Source organism: Hippopotamus amphibius, chromosome 9 (genome assembly GCF_030028045.1).
Source record: "Hippopotamus amphibius kiboko isolate mHipAmp2 chromosome 9, mHipAmp2.hap2, whole genome shotgun sequence".
NCBI lineage: Eukaryota > Metazoa > Chordata > Mammalia > Artiodactyla > Hippopotamidae > Hippopotamus > Hippopotamus amphibius.
Window position 1 is genome coordinate 35,257,594 of NC_080194.1, and position 22,384 is coordinate 35,279,977.

Genomic DNA, 22,384 nt, shown 5'->3' on the forward strand with positions numbered 1-22,384 from the left:
CCCAGATGGTAAGTACAAAAGCACCACAGGTTCACCTCCTTTTACATGAAAGGTCTCTTCCCATTTCATAGGTACTGAATTTAAGGTGTAGAAAGAATCAGAATGTAAGAGCCCAAGGGATGCTCATTGCTGAAAGCAACTCTTTGGGGAATCTGTGAGACAAAGCAAATCCTCTTGTTGCTTAATATATCTGTTTTGTAAGCTGGGATTTTTCATGTTTGGGATTTCCTCAAATTGGTGGCAGACTAAGAAACCTGGGAAGATTTTGATTCAAGGTCTGGCTGACTCCTCAGAAAGAGAGGATGTGTGTGACCCACTAAACTTCCGAGGCAGGGGGAGGATGGCTGGGCTCCTAGGGTCAGTCAGGAGCAGATCTTGAACAGACTTGCACTGATTAATGAACCATTCACCATCTAAGCTGCTCCCTCCTCCAGCAGGGAGGAGCTTGTGTCTCTCTTCTGAACATCAGGTTTCCTAGGAAACAATCTCATTGAGAACTGTTAAGTCCTTGGAGACGAGCCAGTTCCCTTTGTTTCAGTATTCTAGCACAGGGCTTGTAACAGAGGTGCAGTGTCTGCTGAATGAACTTGTGTGGGATGAAAAAGCCAAATAAGTTGACAGCATTTGGAAACATCATTGTTTTTGTTTGTTTTGTTGACTGCAGTATTTTCAAGGTGATTTGTAGCACAAGTGTAGGCTATCTTCGAGGCATTATAGCATTGCAGGTGTCTTTAGATCTGAATTTTGAGGCTTCTAAACCCTTGGGCAAGCTACCTAACCTCTCTGAGTCTCTGTTGAGAGTTCAGAGTACAGAAAATATATTGTCTACTTTGAGTTTTTAAATTAATACATGATTTTTAAATTTACTACTTAAACTTAGTTCTTCCTTAAGCTTTTAATTTTAACCTACAAATCTTATTCTTTTTATAAATATAGAAAATTTAACAATCACTTTTAAAGGGCCTTTCATTAATATTTGAACATATTTATAGTTGATATTTGCTTTTATAAAATTTTTTAAAATAATTATTGAATTATTGAATTATTGTCTAGCACATAAGCATTCTAAATTACTTAAGAGAACTCTAGGAGATACAGTAAGTTAAATTTATAAATATGGTGAATCTTAAATATGTCTTAAAAGTTTCAGCGCTGTTGGGTTGTTATCCAGAATATGTAAGGAACTCTTACAACTCAACAAGAAAACATAAAAAAACCAAACAACCCAATTAAAAACTGGGCAAAGAACTTGAATAGACATTTCTCCAAACAAGATATCCAAATGCCCAGTAAGCACATGAAAAAAATGTTTACTATCCACTAATATTTAGGGAAATACAAGTCAAAACCATAATGAGATACCACCTCACATCTGTTAGGATGGCTACTATTTACAAAAAGAACAGAAAATAAGTGTTTGTGAGGATGTGGAGAAATTAGAATCCTGTGTACTGCTGGTGGGAATATAAAATGGTGCAGACTCCATGGAAAACAGTAAGGTAATTCCTTAAAAATTTTGAAAATAGAATTACCAGCAATTCCACTTCTAGATGTATACACAAAATAATTAAAAACAGGAACTAGAAGAGATATTTTTATGCCTGTGTTCGTTGCAGTGTTATTTGCAATAGCCAAAAGGTGGAAGGAGCCTAAGTGCCCATGGACGGATGAATGGATAAACAAATGTGGTATACACATATAATGGAATATTATTCAGCCTTAATAAGGAATGAAATTCTGACACATGCTACAACATGAATGATCTTTGAGAACATTGTTAAATGAAATAAGCCAGTCACAAAAAGACAAATATTCTAGGATTCTACTTACATAAGGTACCTAAAGTAGCCAAATTTATAGAGATAGAAAGTAGAATGGTGGTTTGCCAAGGGGGAGTTGTTTAATGATATAGAGTTTCAGTTTTGCCTTTTTTCTTTCTTTTTTCTTTTTTTCTTTTCAGTTTTGCCTTTTAAAAAAATTTTTATTTTTCAATTGGAGTATAGTTGATTTACAATGTTGTTAGTTTCAAGTTTTGCCCATTTTTTAATCAGGTTTTTGTTGTGTTGAGTTGTATAAGTTCTTTATATATTCCGTATACTAGACCCTTATCAGATAAATGATTCACAAATATTTTCTCCCATTTCATGGGTTGCCTTTTTGTTTTGTTGATAATGTCCTATCCACATAGTGAAAGTTTTAAATCTTAACGAAGTCCAGTGTACCTAGTTTTTCTTTTGTTGCCTGTGCTTTTGGTATCACATCCAGGAAATTATTGCCTGCCAAATCCATTGTCATAAAGCTTTCCCCCTGTGTTTTCTTCTAAGAGTTTTATAGTTTTAACTCTTGTGTTTAGGTCTTTGGTTTCTTACTTAAGATTTTTAACATGAACTAATCATGCATATCTCAAGGCTTTGTTTGACTCTCAAGTCAGAAAACTAAATTCATACTAATGACAATTATTAGAATCATAGTGTTTGTTGCCACATTATTCTAAGTGCAAGGGAGAATGGAAACATAAGCTTTGGTGTCAGTATATCTAGGCATCTGAGTGTGGGTCCTAATCTACCTGCCACTTAATAGTTGTGTAGCTTGGTAAGTTTTCCTGCCTGTAAAATGGGGATGATAATAGGAGTAATTAACTTATAGGATTGTTATGAAGTTTAAATGAGATCATGCACGTAAAACATTCTGTACTATGCCTAAGATATAGCAAGAGACCAAGAAATGTGAAAAAATACCATTATTTAGAACTTGTGAAACTGAAGTGGAAAAAATTTTGTTAGATGTAAACATGCTTGATTTGGAACCAGAGGGGCAATTTCTTGAATATGTGGCATCTTACCTTATTTAGTATGTCCTACGATCTGGCCAGGCTATTGTTAGCTTCCATATTTGCATTTGTGGGTCAGAGTGAAATAAGCTTCCTCTGCTACTTGGAGATTTTAGGATTCTGTGCTGTGTGATGTTTGTTGGTTTGTATGTCTGTCTCCTTCACAGGTAGTTATTGACTTTTATGTACCAGGCCCTATGGCATTTAAGGCACAGAGATGAAAAGACAGGACCCTTGCCTTCAAGGAAATCATATTCTATTGAAAGGCAGATAACTAAACAGATGATAACAATACAGTGTGATAGGAATGTGGAGAGAAGACTGTTTAAAGTTTAGGCAAAGGAGCAGTTACCTGCGGGAGGTTCTCCATGCGCAAAGACTGGTGGATATCAGTTGCTCACTGAATGTTTTCTGAAGGACTGATAGAATGGCACCCAAATGAGCTGACTGATGAAAAGCAGAGATATTACCTATCTCTGGCAAGTCCAGTGAGATACCCAATACCTGAACTTAGATTTCTGGTCCGTAATTTGAGAAACCATGCTTTGGGAGTCTGGTTCTTTGGAAAGAGCTTTTAGCACCACCACTTTATCCAGCAGAGTAGGAGTGCAGACTTGCTAAAAGGCTTATCCTATTTCTGCCTATCTGGTGTTTTCAATTCAAATATGGGAATAAGTAGAAAGTTGGCAGGGGAGATGGGTAGAGGCTGAAGAATAAATAGATCCTTAGCATCAATGCTTCCAGCCATATGGGGCCACGCTGCATGGGAATGAGTCCATTTCCATAAATGTGTTCCTCCTGGTTGCTGGGCAGAGCTGAGCAGTTGCTGTGTTGAATGGAAGAGGGGCTGTGTCTGAGCTCAGTATCTGTCCAGCTGGTTTTCAGCTCTCATCCCTCAGTGGGGCCTCCCCAGGCCTGCATATTTGCAGTGGGGCTCAGCACTGGGGGAGGACATGAGGTGGGCATCTTATTCAACCGGGCTGTGCCTTTCATCTCTACAACGCCGCAGCCCAACACAGAGCCTGACACGGGATGTGGGCCTAAGTGAATACTTATTGAGCAAATGATCTAATCAGTGGATTCACAAAGATCTCCCATGGATCTTGCCAGGAAGGAAAACCTTTTTCACTTACGACACTGCCCATTTCTATTCCTAAAGTTGTGAGGTGCAAAACACATTTATCAAGCACCTTCTGGTTCACAAATGCTGTGCAGAGTACTTATACCTGTATTATGTTTTCTAAACTTCACAACAACCCCATAAGGTAGGTATTATCCCCATTTTACAGATGAAAAACCCGGAGATTGTGATGACATAAGGTCTAAGGTCTAACAACTATTGAGTGTCAGGTTAGGTCAAATCAAACTCAAGTTCACCCATCTTCAAAGCTTGTGATCTGCACTGTAGCACCTTGCTCAGGTGGAGATTCCACACTCATCTAGAATCACTGAACAGATGGGGAGACTCCATGGAGAATCTATGAGGAAAGAACCAACCCTGCAGCCTTAGCCATCAGGTGCAAATCTTCCATTAATGCTGCCACAGCTTGGCTGAGATTCTCTCCAGCAACTCCAATACTAGGAAGTAGATCTGCATCAGGTCTTAGGCTCTGAGGAGACCAGCTGGACCAGGTCTTCAAAAGCTAGTGATGGGGCCAAGCAAAGGTATGATGAGCACACAGTATCTAGCCATGCTGTGGGATGACTGGAGTGGCAGGCTCCAGAAAGTCTGGATATTGGAAGTGTATCTACTCAGCCAATGAGAATATCTACTTGGGACTGTTTGCTTTTAAGCCTATTTGAAAATGGTCCCAGGTCAAATTCTACCTGGAAAGTTGGCCATTGTCCCCAAGTGATACTTTAAATAAATATTGCAAGCTCTGAAGAAAGCTGGCATGCCTGAAACTGTTTACTATGTGCTGGATCTATCTTCAAAATTCTCAGGGCTCCTGTGGTTCTATTTGTTGTTTTAGGAGAGGAAGGCCATTGATTGGATATTTCCTTCCTCGTGTAAGGAAAAGCAACACTGTTCTTTCTCTTCAAATCTACTAAAAGACAAATTCTAGATGGGAGACCTTGTTTCCGAGCCCCAAATTCCAGAATCTCTTTGTTTAGTATCTTACTTTTCCCCAATATCAATGTAGATGATGTAGTCTAGATGTAGGCAGGGCCCTGGTATGGAAGTCATGAGCCTTGGAGCTGAGTGATCCTGGGTATTCTGTGGGACTGGACTTGAAGACCTCTAAAAATACCAAAGAACCACCGTAGCCTCCTGCTTCCTGAAGCTAGTGATGGGTAACAGCATATCACTTGAAAACTACAAATGCTGAAAGGGGGAGCAATCTCTGTCCCTCAGTGGACAGGCCTTGGGACTTTGGGAAGATCCAAAGAGAGGGACCTGATGCAAGATGCTACAACCTCAGAGTCAGAGAGGGAAATGATACTTATCTTAATGAGCAGCTCAGCTGGAGGGGCTCTAATGGCCTGGGGTGAGAATGGGAGGCAGGGGGTTGAGATCTCAGCAGCAGGAGCTTAGCAGGCAAGGTGACTGCTGTTTGCTTGCTCCAGGTGATGAACAGTGTGTGCAACCATTGTGGGGTCTGTTGTGGGCACTGACCCAAGCTTCCCGTGCAGAGGGCAGGCTGCTGAGCTGGGCTTAGCTGGTGTGCAGCAGGTGCAGAAGCTGGAGCTCTGGAGCCCTATCAGTAGGATGGTTTTTTAGTTCATGAACAGTTTCCCCACCTTAATTGGCTCTCTAGGGTCCTGGGAGTAGCACTGGTACCTTAGAACAGTACCCGTTACTGGGAGAGCAATTCCCCTGGTGATGGGAGGGAGGCAGGCTGTGTTTTGGGGGATGTGCTTGCTGCTGCTGGCACTACTTGGAAGGCTGTAGCTAGGGAGGGAGTTCAAGGTAGATGTGATGGATGGACAGGGTCTTGGAGGGGCCTCTTGTCTGCTGGAATGCTCTCATTCAAGAGGGACCTGTTGTTTGTTGACTTCTGTGACGGCTGGAGAGCAGGAAAGGCCTTTAGAGTGTATCTCTAACCCCTCAATGAATAAGTGGGACATCAGGATTCCAGAAAGTTCAGAATTCTGCTGAATGTCACATAATTGATCACTTACAGAGCCAGAAAAAAAATCCAGCTTCCTTGCCTGCCAGTCTAGGGCTTGTCTGGGCTTCAGGGACAGTAGTAACCACACACCTAGAGTGGCGTGCTGTCCTTGGTTCCCCACGGTTCCTCTGTGCAGGCCCATTTGGAAATGGCGACAGTGGCTTTGCATGGAGTGTGTCAGTACATCGGTCCTTGGATTGACTCTTGAGGGAGGAAGTGAAAAGAGATAGAGGTGCCACTCTATCAGATGAAATGAGCCCAGGGTCATCCTACCTGTACCTTCTGCATTCCGCCATGGGTACTTTCTAGGCACAGAAGACTTATTTCACAGTCAGGTGATTCCTAGGAGGATGGGCTCTGAAGGCTGTGGATCGTCCATCTCCAGTCTCAGTCTGTCACCTGGCTCTTATGCCCAGATTCTGACTCTTGGCTCAGATCTGCTACCTGGCCCTGCCCCACAGTCCCTGGATCCCCCTGCCTGACCTTACTTTACCTATTGCCTTTGTGGATTATGCTCCAAGATCCTCTAGCTTCAACTCAGATCACTCTTTTCTATCCTGGGCCTGAATTTCTGGCTAACTAAAAGGCTCCTAATTGTTTGCAGTTCAGAACAGAAGCTTAGCTTGGCCTTTAAGGCTCTTCCCAATATGACCCTATGCTAATTTTAGGGCCTCATCTGTCATTCCTCTGCACGAGCTAGCTTTATCACTCATTTCCCGAGGGGCCTCATATTTTGTCATCTGTAATCCTCTGTTTATGGTGTTTCCCCCTTCTGAAATGCCCTTACCTTGTTGGTTACATCCTACCCCAAACTGAATGTCTAGCTCAAATGTGACCCAGTTAGCAGAACTAGAGCACACAGGGATGGGAATTGATTTGGGAATAAGTAGGATGTCCATTACCAAGATTGAATCCCAAAGGGTGAGACTAAAACAAAGCAGCTGTTGCTTTGGGTCAGGTGTCAGCAAACCTTTTCTGTAAAGGGCTGGATAGAAAGTATTTGGGGCTTGCGGGTCACAGAGGCTCTGTTACAACTACTCAGCTCGGCCATTGCTGCACAAAGGCAGTCACAGACAGTGTGGAAATGAATGAACATGACTCTGTTCTAGTAAGAGTTTATTTACGAAAACAGGTGAGCCATAGTTTTCTGACCGCTTTTCCTGGGGAAATTGGGTGGATTTGAACCTGTGGGTGGCATCAAGTAGGAATAGCTGTGTAGGAGGCAGGCAGGGCCAGAAAAATATGGAAGGGAATCACAGGTAGGGGAGAGGGTTAGGGTGAGGCACAGGAAGGAACAGAAAGGTGTTAACTTTAGCTGGCATATAGGATTGCTTGAAGGAGAGAAGTAGGAACTCTGTTTGGAAAGGAAATTTAGGGCCCAGTTTTCTTTCCAAACAGAAGGGTCTTGACCAATTTAGGCTATGCAGTAGACAGTGGGGAGCCATTGAAGGTCTTGGGTCAGTGGAATATGATCAAATCTGTATTTTTGAAAAGTCATTCTGGCTTCCTGAGAATGATTGGAGGAGACAAGACTGGAAGCAGGAAGACCTGCTAGGAGGCTACTGTAGTTGTCCAGGCCACTGACTCCTGATTACTGGTTCTTGAACCAGTGCTGGTCTGGATGCCTAAAAATTATTTGGGAAACTTGCTGAAAATATAGATTCCTGGTCCTGTACCCATATCTAAGAGATTTGGATTTGGTAAATTTGGGATTTCTAGCAAACCCTCCAGATTTGAGAATCATTGGTCCAACAAGGCACAGTGAGGCCTGATCCTTTTAAGAAGCTATGGATGCCAGAGAAAGTAGGGTATAGGTACAATAGGATTTGGCAACTTCCCTCTTCCTCCTCCACAGGTTCAAATCCATCTGTCTGTTCATGGCAGCCCATCCATGTGACCCTTTTTCCTTCACACACCACCACTCCCATAAGCATCATACTTTGGTCACGTCCTGTTGGTTCTCTTTGAAACAACTCTTCTGTCCCTTTCTTTCCATTTCTACCCTCATTCAGGATCCCATTAATCCTTAACTGATCAAGCTTCCTCCCTGCTCCTCTCCCCCCTCCCGCACCCCATCTCCAGTCCATCATGGTAGTCATAAAGCCCAGCTCTGTCAATCTCCAGAATCTTTTTTGGGTGGCCTTTGCTTTTAGGATAAAGGTCAAGCTCCTTGGCTTAGCATCCAGGGCTCTTCAGGAGCTTACTCTCGTGCCAGTCTTTCCAAGCTCATTCCTTGTCACTTCCCTTCTGTGCTTTTGAAATTTTCCTGTACTGTGGGCTTTTGCAGTTATCCTGGACTTGTAGTGTTGCCCCATCCTAATATCTCTCCTCTAACTTGACCCTGTTTTTCCTTCCTCTTTCTCTCCTAGCTTGTGTGTGACTGTATCTCCCTGGGGGGAGGGGTAGAGTTACTGCCGAGGGACACCTCTCAGGACCTTTGTGCATTGTAAATGTGTGTCTTCTCCAACTGAAGTCCTAATCCTCCGCTGTGACGGACAATTGGTCACTATGGCAACTGACTGTGACGTCACAGGATAAGGACTTCAGGTGAAGTGGCAGGAGCAGGTGAGTGTGTAAGAGACAGATTTTAATGTCTGTCGAAGCCCCCCCACCCCCACCCTCCTTCAGTGCCAGGGGCACGGAAGGCTATCTCGGGCTCCTGCTGATTTTTAAAATGCTGTGGTGAGAGTGTGTGCCTGGCATCTGCGTGCTGCAGTAGTGTGGGGCTGACAGAGTGTGTCAACTTGAGCTCTGGCTGTGCAGGCACCGCTGCTGCGTGAGCCTGTTATTCCATTCTGGATTGCTATTTTGATACCCAGATTGCATCATTCTTCCTACGTATAAACAGGGGGTCCCCAGGGCCCTGCAGCTACTCACTTCTCCACCAACACTGTTGTTGTGATGAGCTCTATTTAAATGAGCTGCCGGATCGGGGCAGGTTCCAGCCACACATGAGCACTGTCATTTTGGGGAACATGGAGGGCTGAAGGATTTTTGGATCGAGTCCTAAAAGGCTGAGAGTGATGGCCTCCTGAGCTATGCAGAGGGCGACAGAGCTAGTTCCTGAAAGTTGAAAATCTCGTTTTCTTCCTTCTGAGCTTCTGTTCCGAGGCACCCAGAGGATTAGGAAGGAGATGCAGCTAGGAAGAGAGTCGCCTCTTTGAGGTCTCCCTCTTGCTGTTCAGTTTGGGAAAAATACTGCAGAGCCTTCAAGATAAACAGGAACAGGAGGAGTCAACCAAGCCTTTTCTTGCAGAAGCGTCTCAGGTGAGCTGGAGAAATGCAGCCCTGGCTGAGGATGCATCAGGGAAAGGCGGAGAGGGTCCAGGCTGCTCCCTTTTCCCCACCCAGTTCCCAGCTCCCTGAGGCTTAGGCCCTGCAGCCCAGCTGGCTGCAGCGTGCAGGGTGGGTGTTCCTGGGCACTTGGTAAGCACCATCCTCTGGGACCTGTGGTGGTCTCACCTGTCGCTCTTCTGACTTCTCCCCCAGGTGTTGCTCTAATCACAGGGCAGCAGGCGTCACAGGTAAGCCTGTTGGCAGCCAGGGGCAGGAGAAGAATCACCTTAGGATCGAAATTTGTCTTTCTAGCAGGGACTGGGCATCTGGGGGATGGGTGCAACATGTTTCTCAAAGGTGGTGGTGCTCTGAGGTTTGGGCTAGAGGAAGGCTTCGGGGGCTTGTGTGGTGGGGGCTTTAGCTGATGCCCAGTACCCTGGGGGCTGCTGTGGGTGGGAGGGCAGGCAACCCTTAGTGAGGATGGCCAACCTGCCAGAGAATACAACTGGGGTGTTTTTTCTCCTTTCATAGTGTCTGGTAGAGGTACAGGCAGGTGGAATGTCTTACTTGTGGCTCTAGAGGTAATCAGGGACTGCTCAGTGGTTCAGGGTACCACCTATGATTTACAAGGATCTGTGGTTTTTTTTAGCTATGTCCCTCCTTCTCTCTGGGCCTCTGTGTCACCATCTTTGTGGTGAGGGAATTGGGTAGGTGAACAGTGGAAAAAGCTAGGTCTGGAAGCTAGGTTTGTCCAGCATTGGCTCTACAGGTGAGAGCCGGCAGTGGAGCATCAGTCTTCTCCAGACGATGCCACTGCTCTGTTGGAGTCAGAGCTTGGGTCCCAGCTGCAAAGTTTTGTGGAGCCCGGGACAAGAGTTCTAGAATGAAGGGCCTTTTAACCCTCAGAGGGTTGCTTAGCGCTGAGCTCAGGCTTATGTGCATGTGACCCAACTTGGTGAGCTGAGCTAACCTAGTGCTAGTTTTCTGAGACCCTTGGGATTTCTCTCCCACCCTAGACCCATGCCAGGGTTGCCTTGGCACTACCTTTCATGTCTAAGGGCACACTACCCAGTCTTGGCCCACCTCCCTTGTTGCCTCACTAAGTCCTGGGCTCAGCACGCCCTCTAGGCCCCAGTGGTAGTCATTGTAGTGCCAGACCTCAGGCTGCACCCTACGCCTGCTCATGGGTCCTTCAGTGAAGCTGGGAGTTAGAGGGGCAAAATGTGTCCTCCAATTCCCCCCCTCAACCAGGGCACCTAGGTATCAGGACACCTGTCTGTGTGTTGGGCATCTGCCCATTTCTCTTCTCTGCCAGAGGGGAGATGCATAACAGCTGCATTTAGAGTCTTTCTTAACTTGTTGGAGCCTCTTTGAAATTGGGTGAGCTTGCTTTTCTCAGCTGCATGATACAGGGGACACATCTATCCGGCTCAGCCACAGGGAAAAGGGGTACTCTCTCTAAGGCACTGGTCCTCCGACTTGGTTGTACATTGTATTCACCTGGGGAATTAAAAAAAATACTAATGCTTGGTTCCCACCTTCTGAAACTCTGAAATCAGAGTTAATTGCTATGGGATGTAGACTGGACATCAGGATGTTTAAAAATACCTCATATGATTCAAATATATAACAAAGTTTGAGAACCACTGATCTGTAGAATGAAACTGCCCCCATATTTATTTTTTCTCGGCAGAAAAACTCTGTTTCATTTGCCTTCTGTCAAAGATCATATTTCTTAAAACTTTAAGCATAGCTGGGGCTGGCTCCCAGCTCCTTCTGAATTCAAAGTTCAAAGCCGGGTCCAGGTCATCATTAGAGTCTGATCATTATTATGGAATATTTTACTTATAATCAAATCATTTAGTTAATTAAAATTACCGTGTTTATTTACACTTGAATTAGAGAGGAGTATAACATAGTGGACAGGGCTGAGGTTTAGAGGCAGATAGACTTGGGTTCCAATTGTAGATCTGCCCCTGCTTTCTGTAATTTTGGTAGGTGACAACTTCTTGGAGCCTCAGTCTCTCCAACTATGAAATGGGGACAATGCCTACCTCTAAGAGGCGGTTTGACGATTAAGTGAAATAATACATGCAAAGTGCCTAATATAGGGAGTGGTGGTAGAAGAATAATCTGTCCTATATCTCTCATGGACCAGAAGTACTCACTCTTGTGATAGCGGACTGAACATCCTCAGTTTTCAGAGGACCTCTGGTGCCTGTGAGTTCTTCTGTCTGGAAGCAGAAGCCCCACCTCCTTTGGGGATGGTTGTGTGGCCTTTGGACCCTGGTCCTACATTTCTCAGAGTTGATGTTCCTCTGTATGAAATAAAAGCTCAATGTTGTTGCTTGAGTAATTCAAGTAGAAAGAAAAAAGCAATATATCTAAATAATATTTTATGTAATTTGTGATTTAAATATGTATTAATAACTAAATTATGTTAAATATTATAAGTTGATGTTTGGTCATTTTATATATATCCACAGCCCTAAGAGTTCACGTATTGCAGTTGTCTAAAAAACTTTGTTTTGGTATCCTCATTGAAAAATGGGGAATCCTCTTTAAAAAAGAAAAAGCTCAAGGTTGACACAGCTTGATGGGGGTTAGGGACCTTCTGAGGGAAGATAAGAATTTCTAGGCAAAAGTTGTGACACAAAGAGAGTCCATGTCCTCTGTGTCCACTCTGGGCCCCACAACCACCCTGGGATCTGTGTGTACAGCCACCACGGTGCTCCAGGCCTCTTCAGACGGGAGGAGCTATTAAATCCAGGCCTCCCTCAGCCACAAGCCTGTCCCTGACTTGCTGACAAGGGTGGTTATCTCTCTCTTCCCATCCTGCCCAGGGGAATATTTCTGAAGCCTGGTTGCAGTAGGCAAAGGAGGAGGGTTGCTATTCCTATTCTCCTCATTTAAGGGTGTAGAAAGTACGATTCAGAGAAAAGGGATCACTTACCTAGGGTTGCACAGTTAGTGACAGTCCTAGGCCTGGAACCCACATCTCCCAATTCACAGCCTTTCCCAAGCCCCACACCTCTGCTCTGGATCAGACCTGATTTCTTTATTTCCTAGGCTGGTTTTTCCACTACCCCGAAAACTTCCAAATGCCTTTCTACTACTTTCATTGGCTGTGAGTGCAAGGAATACACGTGGAAAACTCAAACCCCAAAGAAACATAATTGTCTAGTATGCTAAAAACCATGCAATATCTTTTAATATCAGCTGTGATTATTTTTGTATGTAGGCATATGAACAGATAGTTAAAATGCAATGTGATATTTGTTATACTAGAAGGATGTTCAGGGTGCTGTGGGAACCCTGAAGAGGGAATAATTAACTCTTCCTAAGGGAAATCAACCCTGCTTCTCAAAGATAGAACATTTGAACAAGTTTGAAAGGATGAATAGGAGTTTATCTGAAAAGGAGTGGGGCAGCAAGAAAGAGTGCTTTAGGGAGAGGGAGCAGCACTTTCACAAACACGGAGTTTTGCAAAGCTTTGGTGCACTTAGGGGACAGCAGAGGTATTTGGCATGGCAAAGACATAGCGTGTGTGGCAGGTGAAGCTAGAGGTGAGACTAGAGAGAGTTAAGACCAACTTGGGAAGGGCCCTGAGTGACAAGCTGAGAATTTTAGCCTTTAGGGCCAGGGGAGGTACAGGATGTGTGATGAGGCCTGGTCTGATCTATTCAGTTATTTCTCTTTGTCTCATCATGCTAATGAAGCTGTGTTACTATGGCTAATGTTTGAGCATCTGGTACCAGGGAGTTGGAAGCCTTGTGGAAATTATTTTCAACAATTAGAACAGCATTTCTGACCTGGTGGTAGGTGAGGAGGGTCTTCCCTGGGTAGCCAAAGGGAAGGACAGTCATGTGATGCCCCTGGATGATGCCACCTGTAGAGAGCATCCTTCTCCACCTCTGGCCACTGTTCTTGACAGGCAGGGGTGTATCTAGGAGATAGGAGATCCAGTTCTGTCATTAAAGTCTATGGCTCTGTGGAGGCTAGGGGAGGATTTGGTTTTTGGGGGTGGGAGTGGTAGGTGAGGGGAGCAGGAGCATTAAACTGTTATTTTGCATGATTTTGTAGAATTTGATTTTTCCAGGATACATCAGTTAGCTTTTGCTGCAAAAAAGTCCAGTCCAAAACTTAGTGGTGAAAACCACAACCAAGCTTTATTTATGATTCTACAGGTTGAGTATTTGGGCTGGGATGCTCTGGGTGGTTCTTCTGGGCTGGATGGGGCTTGGCTGATCTCTGCTGTGCTTACCCATGTTTGTGTTCAGCTGGTGGGTCAGTTGGGGCTACCTGGTTTGTGACGGCTGCAGGTGGGACACCTGAGACAACTGAGGCCTCTCTCCACATGGTTTCTCATCTTCTGAGAGCGAGAGCAGAGTCATATAAAGCCACTTGCGGTCTAGGCTTAGAACTTATTCAGCGTCATTTTTGCTGCATTTTGTTGGCCAAAACAGGTCATGAGGGTGGCCTCACTTCAAAAGATAGAGAATAGACTCCACTTTTAATGGGTAGGATTGCGAGGGCATGGACACAGGGAGGGAAAGACTTTGTGGCCACTTTTTTATTTTCTCCCTCAGACTGTCTGACTTTCATCACCTGAGAGAGTTGATAATTGAGATTATTGCCTTACCGTGAATGGGACATGAGAAATCTTTTGAATTCAAAGTCAACATTCATGGAGGATCATGTGAATTCTCAACTATTGTTTAATTCCATCCTCACAGCAACTCTTGTTTTTCCTTTCTCTTTTACGTATGAAGACACTGTGGCACAGACAAGTTAAGTGAGATTAAGCGACTTGTTCCACCAAGGTCATGGGGTGGTAAACCTGGTGTTTGGACTTAAGTTTGTCTGCCTGCAAGTCTAGAGCACCTGCTGTTGTATCATTTTGGTGATATGGGGCAGAGAAGACTGTGGTGGCATTGCTGCACTCAGTGGCATACCCAATCCCTTTCCAGGTTGTCCTCATTCCTGGGCACAGGCACCTGGCCCTTCTCAGAAGGCTCATCTCCTTGTACCCCCTGGGCCAAGCGCTTGTGGGGTGGACCTGAAGTACTACAGTCTCCAGGGTGGCAGTGTCATGCCGCTTGTATAGTTCAGGAGTCCACCATGCTGGTGGATGTGTTGGAGACTGCTGCATTTCTCTGGCGAGAGGGGAGTTGACAAGATGTTCACATACATGTATGTGATACACCCAACGTGGACTGGGTGGAGAAGGCCCAGCAAAAGCTCTTTGAGCTTCAGGGGCAGACCAGTTGGTATTGGTTGTAACAAGAGAAGAATACCTCCTAGATGAGTAGACAGGGAGGCCTTGCCTTTCTCTGGTTAGAACCTTCTGGAAGCTCTAGCTTTGAGACCTTAAAACTAATTCTACTACACAGTAATATAAATGGCTAGCTGTGTGACCTGGGCTAAACTGACCCCTTTGAACTTAGTCAGTAGTGGGAACTGGGCTCTCAGGGCTGTGGAATGCAGAGTGGCAGCAGCAGGAAGGCACCTGATTAGCAGGACTGGAGCAGGGTAGTGCCTGTAGTAACATGGCTTGGAGGGAGGAAGGGAGTGTGACCGGGTGAAGATGAGGATGTAGGAAGGTCTGTAGAGCAGGCCCCTAATAGGATGGTCATGTCCAGAGTACCTAGATGCTAAGTGCAGGCTATGGCATCAAACATATTTCATTTTGGCACAAGTGTTATTGGTACATACTTGGTGTTGTGTATTGGAAAGCCTTGTGTCTAGGTCCTATGCTATGTATAATCTGCAGTGTTGTCCTGACTATGCTGTCTTTCCCACCTTCTCCCAGAGCTCATCTCCTGTCCTGGGTGTAAGCGAGTATACCTTACCAGGGATGTAACTGAACATTTTTTGCTGCAGTGCTTTTCTTCTGGGCAATCCAAGATGGCCAGGGTAAGTCAGGACAAGCAAAGAAGCAGCTGATCCTTTTCAGAAATCTGTGGGACCCCTGTCAATAAGTCTGTCTGTTCACCCATCACTCCATCTGATTTGTTACCCATCCACCAATTTGCCTAATCATCCATCCATCCATCCATCCATCCATCCATCCATCCATCCATCCTTCTATGCAGAAGAGAGTCAAAATGTTTCAGTTGGGGAAGCAAAATGGGGGTGTTTTTCTCTATCTCACAGCTCTTATTGAAAACTGTGAGTACTAAGCTTTTATTCCCCTCCCCCCAGCACAGTGAGCTGAAACTCATGCACTAGCCCAGGTTAAATGGGTTCATCAGTTTTGCTTGTATTTAACAACTAATGCCTTTCCCCTGAGTTTCTGAAATTTCACATCACTTACTGACTGGTATCCCTCTGTTCCTTTCTCCACTGGGGTATCTTTGCCACTACATTTTATTCATTTGCCATTTTGCTTACTTGCTTCTGTATTAAACTCGTATTGAATGTCTGATATACCAGGGCTTGTTATGGGTGCTAGAAAGACAAGAGACCCATGTCTCTACCCCCAAGGAATTCATAGTTTAGTTAGTAAAACTTGTATTTCCCCTCTTTTTTTCTTGCTGTGGGTTTGTCAGATCCCAGTGTGAGGACAAAGCTGTCAGAATCCACAGCAGTTTGGTGGCCTGTGTTATTCAGACACAGACAGGCTGATTTTTCCTAAATGTCCTCTTCTCTACCTTTTATATCAGCCCTGCATGATATCTGCTGACCAAATGAATGAACATTTGTACTAGGAGAAGGCTAGGGACTCTTGGCCCTGGCAAACCCCAGTAGTGGAAAGACAGCTCTGGGAGTTGGTCTGTTTTACTCTTTCCTGGCTGTATATGATCATCTTTTTGTGTACTCATACAGCTGCAGCTTCTTCCTCTTGATAGGCACTTTGAAATTTTTGCTTTTGCCTGTAGTTTCCATTTTCCTCCCTTGTCTGCCTGGTGAACTTCTACTTGTCATTCAACATCCAGCTCAAATGTTGCCTCTTTTTGGAAGCTTTCCTGGCCACTCCTAGATGGAACTCCTGGAAACCTGGCTTTGCTTCCTTAGCACTTGGGGCATCCTTTCATCACAGCGTCACCCACTGGATGTCTGCCACCCCGTCCAGGCTGTGTATACCTTGGGAGCAGATCCTTGCCTTATTCATCTGAGTATCCTCAGCCTCAGCACAGGACTTGTGTGACTAGCTCCTGAGCCCAGTACTCTTAGTCACAAAGGGTGCTTTCCTTCACACGCCCGCGCATGTCACTCCCAGGTGGCTCTCCAGAATTGACTGCACTCTAAAATAGTGGAGGAGCAGCCCTGCCAGACCCCAGTCCCTAGAGTATTTACCACTCGTAAAAGGAGGTCCAGATGATGAAGATACTGTCAGTAATTCCAGAACTCTCTGCCTCTAGAGCTGCTCCGAGTGCAAGGAGAAGAGGGCGGCACACATCCTCTGTACCTACTGCAACCGCTGGCTGTGCAGCTCCTGCACGGAGGAGCACCGGCATGGCCCTGCCCCTGGGGGCCCGCTCTTTCCCCGGACCCAGAAGGGATCTGCAGGTATCACCCCCCTCCCCCCACCTCCACTAGCTCACATGCCCTTAAGTGGTAGTGAACCATAAAGTCTTTGGAGAATAGCTTTCTGATCTTGTTTCCCTGCTGGGAGTGAGGGTAGGAGTGGTCTCAGAGCCTTTCCTAAAGGAAAGCTGTCTCCTCCAGAGTAACATCACAGTGTAAGTTCACTCTAGGATCTCCCTGTTGCAGGGGTGGGTAAGGGTGGGTGAGATGGCAGGGAGGATTACTGTGGAAGCTGATTGAGGTCCCTATCGTTCACCTCTGTTTCGAGCCATCAGGCTTCACTTCTGTTTAATTACTTGATTGATTTAACAGCCTGGATCAGGGTTAGTCCATTTATCCATCCAGCACCATCTGTTTTAAGTGACAATCTTCTTGAAAGTCTTTTCTCAAGGCCCTTGAACTGTGGGAAGGGTTTTACCTTCGTCAGACAGGACCCAAAGTTCATGATCCATGTGATCCGGTCTGGAGCCTGGCGAGGTTGGGGAGTTGGTTTCAGCCTCACCATAATAGAATCCTGGTTAATGAGGAGGTTTAGGTTGAGTTTTAGAGATTCACTATTCTGCAGGAGATCCGTGTGCAGCAGGTTGCAAGCACCTTCCTCAGCATCACCAGGTGGTGGGATGCCTGGAACTTTATGGTGCATTATTTCTGGTCAGCTGGGTGAAACTGGCTCATCCAAGCCTGCCTTCCTCCTTGAGTTCTTGGAACCTCACTGGCCCAGAGAGAGACCTCTCTTGTTTTGTACCACCTTCCCTCCAAGCTCTGTATCTTCCCTGTGTCTATGGAGGGCTGAGGGCTGCGCAGTGGAGCTTAACTAAGAGGTCTTTCTGAGCAAGAGAAGCCTACTTTCTCCATCTTCTCTGGCAGGTGTGAATGGTGGTTCTGGAGACTTCGCCTTGTACTGTCCTCTACACACACAGGAAGTGCTCAAGCTATTCTGTGAGACCTGTGATGTGCTTACGTGCCATAGCTGCCTCATGGTGAAACACAAAGAACACAGGTGAGGCAGGCTGGCTGCTCAAAGGGGACTTGGGAGGGCTCTAGACTCTCTCCCTGTGAGAGCACTGGGCTCCCAGGGCATCAGAATCCTCTCCCTGCTCAAGCCAACCTTTTGCCCCTGGGCTGAAGTTTTGCCCTATTCTGGTTGTGGGGATTCTCTGGAGAAAGCCTGAAGGGCCAAGAGTCTCTGACTCCCTAGATGTAACCCCAGCCTCCATGGACCTGGCTGAGACAAGGCACTGTGGGGATTCTTGCTTGGCTGGCATGCTCAGAATAAGACTCAGTCCTCCTCAGCTTTTTCTCTTCCTCCTTCTCTAGGTGCAGACATCTCGAAGAAGTTTTGCAAAACCAGAGGATGCTTCTGGAAAGTGTAACTACACAGGTGGCTCATAAGAAATCCAGTCTGCAGACATCTGCAAAGCAAATTGAGGACAGGTAGCATTGGCTAGTCCCTTGCCAGCACTGGAAATGCTCTATTCCCTCTCACCCTGGGTCCCAGTACTAGGATGGAGTACTTATGAAGAGGACATGAGGACATTGGCATATACCCCAGAAGGCATATGTCCTGGCCTTAGAGGTCTCAGGGCCAGGGAGGAGGTTTCGGGTCATCACCTGGTGAATGGGGCCAAGCTAGGTCAGGATGATCACAGTGAGCCTGGGCTAAAGTACATGCCTTCTGAAAGTGGCCATGCACTAACCAAAGGTAGGTGCTTAAGAACAAGGGCACAGAGTAGATACTGGGGAAGAGAGTGCTGTTTATCATGTGGGTACAAGTCAGTAGCAATCTACCCTTTATCACCCCTTTCCCAGTGTTTTCCATGTAAACCTACACATGACATGAAATCATCAGTATTTTGTGTAGAAAGAGAAAGAAGTAGGTACTCAGACATCACCACGGGGCAGGCTCTGGGTTGGGCATCATGCATGCATCATTTTGATCTGTTCTTACAATTCTTTGAGTCAGGGGTTATCTCCATTCTACTGATGAGGAGACAGTTTCAGAGAGGTTAGATGACTTGTCTGAGATCACACAGCTAGTCAGAGACTGAGCTGGGTTTGGAAGCTAGGTCTATGTGGCTTCAAAGCCCATGTTTCTTTTTTTTTTAATGGCTTTACTGAGATTGCCCTTTTAAATTGCCCTTTTAAAATGTACAATTCAGTAGGGTTTTTTTTTTAAGCATATTCATAGAGTTGTGCAACCATTATTACTGTCTACTTTTAGAACACCCTTTTTATCACCCTGAAAAGAAACCCCATACACATTAGCAGTCACTCCCCATTTACCCTGCAACATTCCCAGTCCTTGGCACAATTAGTCTACTTTCTGTCTCTACCTATGCTTTTTTTTTTTTTTTTTTTTTACTGCATGACACTGTTTAGTGGAGTATTCCCCCTTTTATTAAAACAACAGATCACATGAAGTCATCCCCGTACTCACTGTCTCTGTCCTGCCTCTAGTGCTGTGTGTACTGGTGAGCTACAGGGTTGACCTGGGGGGTGGACCTGCAGTTTACCTAGAGAAAACTGAGTTGAACTTTGGGCCATTGGCTCACTTATCACTTAGATCAATGGGCTGGGTTGTACAGAGAGTGGGATGGGTGGTGGAGGAAGGTTGTTGTTTCTTTACATTCGGTGCCTGCTAGGCCTTGATCTCAATAGGCAGCCTCCACACTGCAGGCTCTTACTTTTGCTGTCTTTAGGCCCTCATAGGCCTGGAGGGAAGGGCTCACCATGCTCTGTCTCATCCTCTTGTTTACAGGATTTTTGAGGTGAAGCATCAGCACAGGAAGGTGGAAAACCAGATCAAAATGGCCAAGATGGTTCTGATGAATGAACTGAACAAACAGGCCAACGGGCTCATAGAGGAGTTGGAGGTATATGTGAGCAGATGGATGGGGTCTGTACTCTCCCTGGGGTAGAAACCAGGTACATATCAAACTTGTCTCAGGGCTCAGAGATGCCTGGGCTAGAATTCAGATATGCAGTTTCCACAGCTCTCTGCTGCTCCTTATATCTTAAAATGTCCAGTCTAATTTTGGGAAGTTGGCTCATTAAGGGCTAGAAAATCAGATCAAATTCCCATTAATGCTGTGGCAGTAAGGCAACTGCCTTCCTGGACTATGCATGGTTATAGCCTTGAAAGAGTCATGAAACAAGTTATGCCCAAGAGATGTAGACATTCATTCATTTCCTCATTCATTTATCAGCCATTCCATATTTGCACTGTAAAATCTACCTACCCTGTCTCCCTCCATCCCTCAGCAGCCCATGTCCTCCTGTCAGGGGTGCAATTTCTTCTGATTCCATCTGTGTTTACACTGATACACACAGGCCACAAGACTTCCCATGCATGTGGCCTGCAGTCCAAGAACAGGATCAGGGACTCTTGTCTTCTCTCTCCGTGCCCAGGGCATTACTAATGAAAGGAAGCGGAAGCTGGAGCAGCAGTTACAGAGCATCATGGTTCTCAACCGTCAGTTTGAGCACGTGCAGAATTTCATTAATTGGGCTGTCTGCAGCAAAACCAGCATCCCTTTCCTTTTCAGCAAAGAGCTGGTAAGAAGAACTCCAACCCCTCAATCACTGACTTTGGGTTAGTAAGTGAAAACCATGCTTTACCAAACCCTACAGTGCAAGGGACCCAGGTGCTGGAATAGACCTGCCTTCCTCGAAGCAACTCAGCTAGGAAATTCTTTAGTTCTGTCTCAGGTCATGGATCCAGGCGTTCATACTAGCAGTGTGCTGAACATCCCATAGGAAGTTATTTGGGTTTAAATGGGGCCTAAGAGGAAAGGAGGAGTGGAGGATGACATTGAAGTGTTGGGCTTGGGAGGGTGGTGATCCCCAGGAAAAGGAGCATGAATTTTGAAAGAAGTTGATGGGATTTATATTTAGATATGTTGAACCTGAGGTGCCTGTAGGGCATCTAAGGGGGGCTGTCCCAAATCTATTTCGATAGATGGGTCTGGAAGTCAGAAGAAAATCAGGGTGAGAGAGAGAAAGATGTGGGAGTCACTGGGGTATCAGTGCTATTGGAAGAATGTGTGAAGGAAGAAGAGAAGAACAAATCTGGAACCCAGGGAAATGCCGTCATTTTCAGCACAGAGGAAGAAGATGAGTGAAGGACATAAGAAGCAGCCATCAGAGGTCAGAGGAGACATAGGAGAGAGTGGTGTGCAGAAATTACCAGAGAGTTTCAAATTTTAAGTGATCAATGTTATCATTGCTGCATAGGTGAAAGAGGATGAGTAGTGAAGAGAAGCATTGAGATCTGGGAATCAGGAGGTCGCTGGTAATCTTTTGAAAGACATTCCAGCAAAGTAGAAGGGTCAAAAATTAGAATGAGGGGACGGAGGATGGGAGGTGAGGAAGTAGAGACAAATGAAAAGAAGGGAAATAAGAAGGTAGCTTGAGAAGGAGACGGGGTTGGGGATACTTAGTTAAAGTAAGGAAGACATTTACACGTTTATTTGAGAGAAGAGGTTGAAAATAGAAGAGATGTGTGGTAGAGGAAGCATACTGGGAAGGCAGAAAGAAGTGGGATCTAGAGTGAACTGGTTGACCTTAAACAAGAGGCACTCCCTTCCTCTGAGATGGGAGGACAGGAAGATATCAAGATAATGCAGTTAAGTTTGGAGACAGGAGGACTACAGGTTTGAGAGAATTTGTCTTTTATGGTTTTTTTCACCCTATGTGAAGTAGGAGGTAATAATGAGAGGGTTAGGCAGTGGGTAAATGCCATTGAGGAGAGAAGTAAAGATTTTAAATAGTCGTTAAGGACTGTGGAAGAGGAAGGTGACAAAAAAGGAAGTGACAAGAAGGACTGAAGTGTGCCCCTGAAGATAATGATCGGTGAAGCGACCCCAGAGAAGGTGGCTTTAGGTCAGGCCTTGGTGATGGGATGGGAATTAGGGCACTAGTGGTGCTGTTACTGAAAATGATGGGAAGCTGGGATGGCCCTATGAACTTGAGGGAGCAGGTCTTGGGGAGTTCAGTGAGGTTGAAGAGCATGGTTAGAAAGAGCGAGTGCTAGTTGTGATCAGGGAGTAGGCTGTTGGAGTTTCAGGTCTCATAGGTAGAATAGTGCTAGATGATGAAAATGGTCTAGGTATGGTGACTGAACTGAAAAGAGAGGTGAATGTAATGATTTACATTAAAGAGATCAAGGAAGTAAGAGGCCAAGATGTTAATTAGGACATTGGTTAACTAGATGTTGGCAGGGTAGTTGAATACTTGCCAAAGTCCTAGATAAATGGGAGAGTTAGTGATAGGAGATAGTTGAAAGGGAGGAAGAGGGCAGTGTGCTAGAATGGAAGGGAGTTTTACAAGTGGGTAGAAGGACAGCTATGGGGAACTCAGAGAATGTCTGTCCCCATAGGCTTCTCATTTGAATTTATAGTAGAATGAAAGGAACACTCTTGTGAGGCTGCCAGGCAAGTGATATCCTGAGGGAGAATTAAAATCATTTGAGGCCTGGAAGAGATAAGAACAAATACTGTATGCTAACACATATATATGGAATCTAAAAAAATGGTACTGATGAACTCAGTGGCAGAGGAAGAATAAAGACGCAGAGGTAGAGAACAGACTTGAGGATATGGGGAGGTGGGGAAGGAGAAGCTGAAACAAAGTGAAA

The 22,384-nt window shown here is 45.3% G+C and overlaps 1 protein-coding gene across 4 annotated transcripts in view; it reads left to right on the plus strand.

The window, feature by feature from the left end:
* Positions 1-22,384, plus strand: part of TRIM66 (tripartite motif containing 66) — a 57,305-nt gene that overhangs the window by 6,495 nt on the left and 28,426 nt on the right. For 3 of the 4 annotated variants that reach the window (XM_057695251.1, XM_057695254.1, XM_057695253.1), the window contains exons 2-7: positions 15,032-15,135; positions 16,584-16,731; positions 17,617-17,749; positions 18,067-18,183; positions 19,508-19,622; positions 20,158-20,304. In XM_057695251.1, coding sequence (XP_057551234.1) covers positions 15,127-15,135; positions 16,584-16,731; positions 17,617-17,749; positions 18,067-18,183; positions 19,508-19,622; positions 20,158-20,304 — 669 coding nt within the window. In that variant the 5' untranslated portion in view covers positions 15,032-15,126. Of the gene's footprint in view, positions 1-8,410; positions 8,509-15,031; positions 15,136-16,583; positions 16,732-17,616; positions 17,750-18,066; positions 18,184-19,507; positions 19,623-20,157; positions 20,305-22,384 lie in introns of those variants that run through there. The other variant, XM_057695252.1, reaches the window with a different exon arrangement.